This window comes from Antechinus flavipes, chromosome 2, assembly GCF_016432865.1.
Source record: "Antechinus flavipes isolate AdamAnt ecotype Samford, QLD, Australia chromosome 2, AdamAnt_v2, whole genome shotgun sequence".
Classification (NCBI taxonomy): domain Eukaryota; kingdom Metazoa; phylum Chordata; class Mammalia; order Dasyuromorphia; family Dasyuridae; genus Antechinus; species Antechinus flavipes.
The window spans coordinates 541877368-541885332 of record NC_067399.1 but is presented as its reverse complement, the minus strand read 5'-3'; the positions used below and the strand labels follow the sequence as shown (position 1 = coordinate 541885332).

The 7965-nt window shown below is 36.5% G+C and overlaps 1 protein-coding gene across 1 annotated transcript in view; it reads left to right on the top strand.

Moving 5' to 3' along the window:
• The window catches only part of LOC127546887 (uncharacterized), a 64019-nt gene extending 62153 nt beyond the window's left edge, over positions 1-1866 (top strand). The window contains exon 3 of the mRNA XM_051973794.1: positions 248-1866. Coding sequence (XP_051829754.1) covers positions 248-478 — 231 coding nt within the window. The 3' untranslated portion in view covers positions 479-1866. The remainder of the gene's footprint in view (positions 1-247) is intronic.
• Positions 1867-7965: the final 6099 nt, after the last annotated feature.

Genomic DNA, 7965 nt, shown 5'->3' with positions numbered 1-7965 from the left:
AGGAGAATGTTAAGAGTTCGGAGAAAAGAAGTGGGAGTTTGGGGGGATTTGGGGTGTTAGGAGGACTGGGAAATAGTATGGAGGTAGGAACGGGAGGGCTGCCGGGAAGCATCCCTAAGTGTTCCAGAGCTTCTGGGGAGGGGGCTTCGTGTTACACCTCCAAACTTCGGAAAGGTCACGCAAGCCCCCTCCCCAGAAGCCCCGGGTTACTGGGTTAGCATGACTCTCCACCTACCTCTCTCTGCAGCCACACAAACCCCGCGTGGATCCAAGTTTCAGAACTGGCCAAGCCCTCTCTCCCCGCCCCGTCCCACGCTGTGGTTTCCACCTGCAGGGTTCAGTTTCTAGCAGTCTCTCTCCGAGAAAGGATGAATGGATGAATAGATGGACGGACCCAGTGGCAGACACGCCGAAGCCGGTACCGACTCCAAAGCTAGAGCTTTCAAAAAAGCCAAGAACTTTCAAAAATGCTTGCTAAAAGAACAGCCAATCCTCTACGGGACCTTTAAATATGTCAGCCAATCAGGAAGAGAAGGCCTGTCCACTTTTGCGGCCCTCCTCCTCCCGCCCCAGAGGGAAGGGCTCAGAATCTCCCACGGTTCTGAAAAGAGAAGGGGTTTCTGTGTGTTGGGTGGCTTGTACCAAAATCGTGGGAAGGGGGGATTAATCGCGAATGGGGGCGCAATGGGGGTGTTACGTCACTAAATCTAACCTAGCTTTGCGGCTGTATTTTCAGAATGTATCCACCCCCACACCAGTATGGAGAAGATGCGAGGGGTAGTAGCTGCTGCTGCTACAATCTTAAAAAAAAATTACAGCTCCAGGACAAAGGGATGATTCAGTTAATCCCTCAGCAAGCATATTTTTTGAGTGCCTACTCAATCAATCAACTAACACTTATTAAGCTCCTATTAAGCACCCGGATGGTATACAAGAAGCATGCTGCACTCCCAACCCAGAAGAAAGGCATTTCATTTATCCCCAGATCCTTAATTTTTTTTTTTTTTTTTTAAAGCGCGCTACAGTCTAGCACAGAGTAGATGCTCTATAAATATTTATTCTGCATGGATAAATGAATATTGTTCTCCCTTGTTAGACTTAGGGCAAATCATTTTCCCTCTCTCAACCTCAATTTCTTCAACTGTAAAAGGAGACATTTCTGACTGTGCTTTTGAGTCTAATCTAGTCACAGTATCAAAATTCCAGGGTTGGAAGGGACCGAAGGGACTATTTAGACCAATCCCATAAGTGGGAAAAAACACTCACTTAAAGTCAACAAGAATATGCTGTTCTTCAGGAGATCATTATACACTTCGACAACGATATTGTATGAGGACATATTTTGATGGAAGTGGATTTCTTTGACAAAGAGACCTGAGTTTCAATTGATAAATGACGGACAGAAGCAGCTACACCCAAAGAAAGAACACTGGGAAACGAATGTGAACTATCTGCATTTTTGTTTTTTTTCCCGGGTTATTTATACCTTCTGAATCCAATTCTCCCTATGCAACAAGAGAACTGTTCGGTTCTGCAAACATATATTGTATCTAGGATATACTGCAACATATCCAACATATAAAGGACTGCTTGCCATCTAGGGGAGGGGGTGGAGGGAGGGAGGGAAAAAAAAATTGGAACAGAAACGAGTGTCAATATAAAGTAATTATTAAATAAAAATTAAAAAAAAAAAAGAATATGCTGTTCTTGTGTCTGACTTGGAGACCCCATTTGGGATTTTCTTGGCAAAGGTGCTGAATTGAGTTGCCATTTCCTTTTCCCAGATCATTTTACAGATAAGGAAACGGAGTAAAGCAGGATTAAATAACTTCCCAGGGTCACACAGCAAACGTCACAAGTTACATCTGAACTCAGGACAGCACTCTATCTACGTTGCTACCCAGCAGCCATGAGAAGTATGCATCTTTTTTTTCCCTCTTAAGGGAACTGTGGTTAAGTGACTTGCCCAAGGTCATGCAGCTAGGAAGCGTTAAGTCTCTGAGGTCAGATTTGAACTCAGGTCCTCCTGACTTCAGGGCTGGTGCTCTATCCACTGCACCACCTAGCTGCCCCAAAGTATGCATCTCTTAATGCATATTAAGAGCTCACATTAGCTTTCTTGCATGCCATAATGCATTGTTGAATGTTATGGAACTTGCAATTCACTAAAACCCTAAGATCTTTCCTCTACTGATTGCTAACCAACTCTATCTTCTTCACCTCACATATGTGAAATTAACTTAGCTGTCAGATTTATACTTATCTCCATTAAACTTCCCCTTATTAGATCCAGCCAGATTTTCTAGATTGTCAAGGTGGTTTTGGATTCCAGTTCTATCACACAGTGCATTATCTATCCCTCTCGGCCTTGTGCCCTCTGCAAATTTGATAATGGTGTCACCTGTGCCTTCACCCAAATTATTGATAAAAATGGCTAAGTACAAATAAATCTCTGCCATCACTTCCCTGGAGATGTCCAAGCTGACACTGGGCCATTAATGTTGGCTCTTTCAATCTGGCTACTCGGCACCTTTGACAGCCCTTGCTGTGTGGAAGGGATCTGTAGGCTCTGGCTACACAAGGACAAAATAACTCCTCTTCTCAAGGAGTTCACATCCGCTGTGGGGATAGAACATTCATGCAGTATAATTTGAGGGAGGAGAGTACTACTACCAATTAAGAGATATTGGCAAAAGCTTCTCGGAGGAGGTGGCACATGAGATCAGCATCAAAGAACCTTTAAGGCTTTCTAACTTCGGGAGAAATTAAAGAAAAATCTCACTATGGGAAGCATGTGCTAACCTCCTCTGGTCCAACCAAGACCCCCACTACATCTCTAAGCAGTAATGAGTCTCTACTTAAAAATCTCCAGGGATGTAGAATTCACTATCTCTGAAAAAAAATATTTTTTTGAATGTATTCTAATGATTAGGAAGTTTTTTTTCTTTTTTAGATGGTATTTTATTTTTCCAAATACATGCAAAGCTACTTTTAACATTCACCTTTGCAAAACCTCATGTTGCAGATTTTTCTTTCTCCTTTCCTTACTTCTCCCCATCCCAAGACAACAACAGTTTGACATAGGTTAAACATGTGCAATTCTTCTAAACATATTTTCATATTCATGATGCTGTGAAAGAAAAATCAGATCAAAAGGGAAAAATGATAAAGAAAAAAAAACAAGCAAACAACAATAAAAAAGTGCAAATACTATGTTTTCATCCACATTCTGTCTCCATAGTTCAATCTCTGGATGCAGATGGCATTTTCTATCCCAAGTCTATTGGAATTGTCTTGAATCACCAAATTGAGTCAAGTCCATCACAGTTGATATTAAGTATAATTTTCTGGTTGCTGTGTACAATATTCTTTTGGTTCTGCTCACTTTACTTAGCATAATTCATGTAAGTTTTATTAAGTTTTTATTTACATTAAGTTTGAATATGGTACTCTGCCCTGAAATCCTTATGACTTTCAGCTTATGAGTGAGCAACTTCTGTATCTTCCAATTTCCCTCTTGTGATCAGACTCCAAAAATAGTCAGGTTAATTTCTGAGTTAGAGGGATGTGTCTGGGGCAATACCTCAAAGATCTATACTTGGCTTGATGGATCCAGCCTCAGACATTGACTAGCAATGTAACTTTTGTCCGTCTCAGTTTCTTCAATTGTAAAATGAAAATAATGACAGTATCTACTTCTCAGAGTTGTTGTGAGGATCAAGTGATATAATATTTGTAAAGTATCTGTCATAAAATAGGTATTGTAATATATACATGCTTATTCTTTTATCCTTCCATATTTAATATTTTTTATTAGTGAACTGAACAAAAAATGCTATTCAATTGCGTTTGACTTTATGGATCTCAGCACACCAGGACCTTCTATCCTCCATTATCTTTCAAATTCTGTCAAGTTCATATTCACTGTTTCCTATCTGTCCATTTCATCCTCTACCATTTTGTTTTTTCCTTCAATCTTTTTCAACATCAGGGTCTTTTCCAATGAGTCCCATTTTCTTATTATGGGACCAAAGCATTTAAGCTTTAGCTTTAGTATTTGACTTTTCAGTGAATAGCCTGAATTAATTTAAGTTCTGACTAATTTGATCTTCATACTGTCAGGAGCATAGATAGAGGTTATTAAAAATCAAATTTGGAGATGGCAAAGTTAAAAAGGATTCCCTTTGACCCAGATAGTCCATTACAAAAAAAAAAAAATGAGACAGAGAACAACCTCTTTTATCTAGTGAAAAAAAAATCAACCTGGGAGAGCAGGACCCTCTTCCAAAATGAATAATAAACAACAATCATTACAAGACACATTCTAATGAGCTCAGTGATTAAAAAAACAAACAAACAAGAAAAGAAAGCCTCCATAAACACCAAAAATACTTATAGTAGCACTTTTTTGGTGTGATAGCAAAGAAATGGAAATAAAGTAGTTGCCCATTGGTTGGTGAAGAGTTGCATAGATTGTACTACACAATTATGATCTTACTTTGCTGTAAGTAATTACAAATGTGATGAATACATAGAAATATGGAAAAATCTACATAAACTTATATAATAAAGTAAACAGAGCCAAGAAAACTTAGTATTTGATGAAAATTGCTGGGAAAACTTGATTTATGAATAAGGGGAAAATTTATGAGCAAGGGAGATAGAGAAAGAACATCAGACATAAAATGGATAATTTTTTTTAATTTTATAATAACTTTTTAATTGATAGAATCCATGCCAGGGTAATATTTTTTTTACAACATTATCCCTTGCACTTGCTTCTCTTCCGTTTTTCCCCTCCCTCCCTCTACCCCCTCCCTTAGATGGCAAGCAGTCCTATATATGTTAAATATGTTGCAGTATATCCTAGATACAATATATGTGTGCAGAACTGAACAGTTTCCTTGTTGTACAGGGAGAATTGGATTCAGAAGGTAAAAATAACCCGGGAAGAAAAACAAAAATGCAAATAGTTCACATTCATAAAATGGATAATTTAAAAAATGTCAATAGTAATTTTTCCAATTATGTTTTGGATAATATTTTAACATTTATTTTTGTAAGATTTTAAGTCCCATGCCCAAAGAGTTATCAAACTGTGCATACCCTTTGACCCAGCAGTGTTTCTAGCTGGGCTTATATCCCAAAGAGATCTTAAAGAAGGGAAATCGACCTATATATGCAAAAATGTTTGTGGCAGGTCTCTTTGTAGTGGCAAGAAACTGGAAACTGAGTGGATGCCCATCAATTGGAGAATGGCTGAATAAATTATGGTATGTGAATGTTATGGAATATTATTGTTCTGTAAGAAATGATCAGGATTTCAGAGAGTCCTGGAGAGACTTACATGAACTGATGCTAAGTGAAATGAGCAGAATCAGGAGATCATTGTACATGGCAACAACAAGATTACATGATGATCAATTCTGATGGATATGGCTCTTTTCAATCATGAGATGATTCAAATCAGTTCCAATTTTGTGATGAAAAGAGCCATTTACACCCAGAGAGAGGGCTGTGGGAACTAAGAATGGACCACAACCTAACATTTTCTCTCTTTTCTTTTCTTTTTCTTTTTTTTGGCTGAGGCAATTGAGGTTAAGTGACTTGCTCAGGTCATACAGCTAGGAAGTGTCTGAGATAAGATTTGAATTCAGGTCCTACTGACTTTAGGGCTATTGTTCATTTTCACTCTTTTTGTTGTTGCTTGCTTGCATTTTATTTTCTTTCTCATTTTTTTTCCTTTTTTGATCTGATTTTTCTTGTGCAGCATGATAATTGTATAAATATGTATGCCTATATTGGATTTAACATATATTTTTGCCATGTTTAACATATATTGGATTACCTGCCATCTAGGGGAAGGGGAGGGGAGAAGGGAGAGGGAAAATTGGAACACAAGGTTTTTCAAGGGTCAATGCTAAAAAATCATCCTTGCATATGTTTTGAAAATAAAAAACTTCAATTAAAAAAAAAGAAAAAAAACCCAAAAGATTTTCAGTTCCAGGAGCAGCTAGATAGCTCAGTGTATAGAGTAGGAGCCCTAGAGTTAGGACGACCTGAGTTCAAATGTGACCTTAGACACTTTACACTTATTAGTTGTGAAGCTGGGCAAGTCACTTAACTCTAATTGCCTTGCAAAATACCACCACCACCACCAACAAACAAAAAAACTCCCCTAAGATTTTGAGTTCCAAATTTTTTCTTCCTTCTTACCTTTCCCCTCCCTAAGACAGCAAGCAATCTGATATAGTTTATACAAGTACAATCATTTTAAACATATTTCCATACTAGTCACGTTATGAAAGAAAAATCAGAACCAAAGGGAAAACAATAAAAAAGAAAAATCTTCACCATGCAAAAAAGAAAAATTTTCACCAAAAAGGTGAAAATCGTATGCTTTAATCTGCATTCAGTTTCCATAATTCTCTCTCTAGTTGCAGACAGCATTTTCTATCACAAGTCTATGGAAATTGTCTTGGATTGCCCAATTATTGAGAAGAACTAAGTCTAACATAGTTTATTATCATATAATCTTTTTTTGGTAATTATAAAGTTTTATTAACAACTATAATATTAAGAAAAATTGCTAATAAAAGTCAGCAATAATAATTAACATGTAGCCATGAGGTAAAGATGAAAAATTAAGTGACTTTTTAAAAATTAAAATTTTATTGTTTCACTTAACAAAAATGCATGCTGTTACTCTCTACAATGTTTTCCTGGTTCTGTTCTCTTCACTCAGCATCAGTTCATGTAAGTCCTAAATCACTATTGATTAGAGTAACTAAATTAAAACAACTTTGAAGTACCACTGCACACTTGCCAGATTAATTAACATGACAGAAAAGGAAAATGACAAATGTTGGAGGGGACATGGGAAAAAAGGGACATTAGGATGCATTGTTGATGAAGCTGTGAATTTATCCAACCATTCTGTAGAGGCTTTGGGAACTATGCCCAAAGGGCTATAAAAGCCTTTCACCCAGCGATACCACTACTAAGTCTGTGTCCCTAAAAGATGAAAAAAAAAGGAAAATGACTTATATGTACAAAATATTTAGAGCAACTAATTTTTTTTGTTGGCAAAAATTTGGAAACTGAAGGGATGTCCATCAATTGGGAAATGTCTGAATAAATTTGTGGTATATAACTGTGATGGAATACTGTTGTGTTTTAAGAAATGATGAGCAGGAATGCTGTCAGAAAAATCTGAAAAGATTTGCCTGAACTGATGCAAAGTGAAATAAGCAGAACCAGGAGAGTGTTGCACATAGTGACAACAATATTATGCAGAGATCCACTTTGAATGACTTAACTATTTCCATAATCACAATGATTTAAGACAATACCAAAGACTTGAAATGAAAAGTACTATCTATCTCTAATGAAATAACCAGTGGAATCTGAATACAGATTGAAGTATACTTTTTTAAAATATTTTTATTGGAAGGGTGTTTGGTCTGCATTTTCTCTTACAACATGATTAATATGGAAATATGTTTTATATGACTGCACATGTATAACATCAAATAGCTTTCCTTCTCAAGAAAGAGGGAGTAGGGGGGAATAATTTGAAATTTAAAATTTTTAAAAACAAATTAAAAAAAATTTTGTATGTAACTAGGAAAAATTTTAAAAAAAATTAAAATAAATGTTAAACAGGATGCTTGCAGAAAAACTTGGAAAGATTTATGTGAACTGATGCAAATCAAAGTGAGCAGAACCAGAATATAAGCAGAACATTATATACAGTAACAGCAATATTTTGTGATGATCAATTATAGGTAACTTAGTTATTCTCAGTAATACAGTGATTCAAGACAATTCTGAAGGACTTAGGATAAAAATTGCTATCAACCTCAAGTGAAAGAATTGATGGAGTCTGAATTTAAATTGAAGCATACTATTTTTTAACTTTATTTTTCTTTTTTTAAATAGCTTTTTATTTATAAGATATATGCA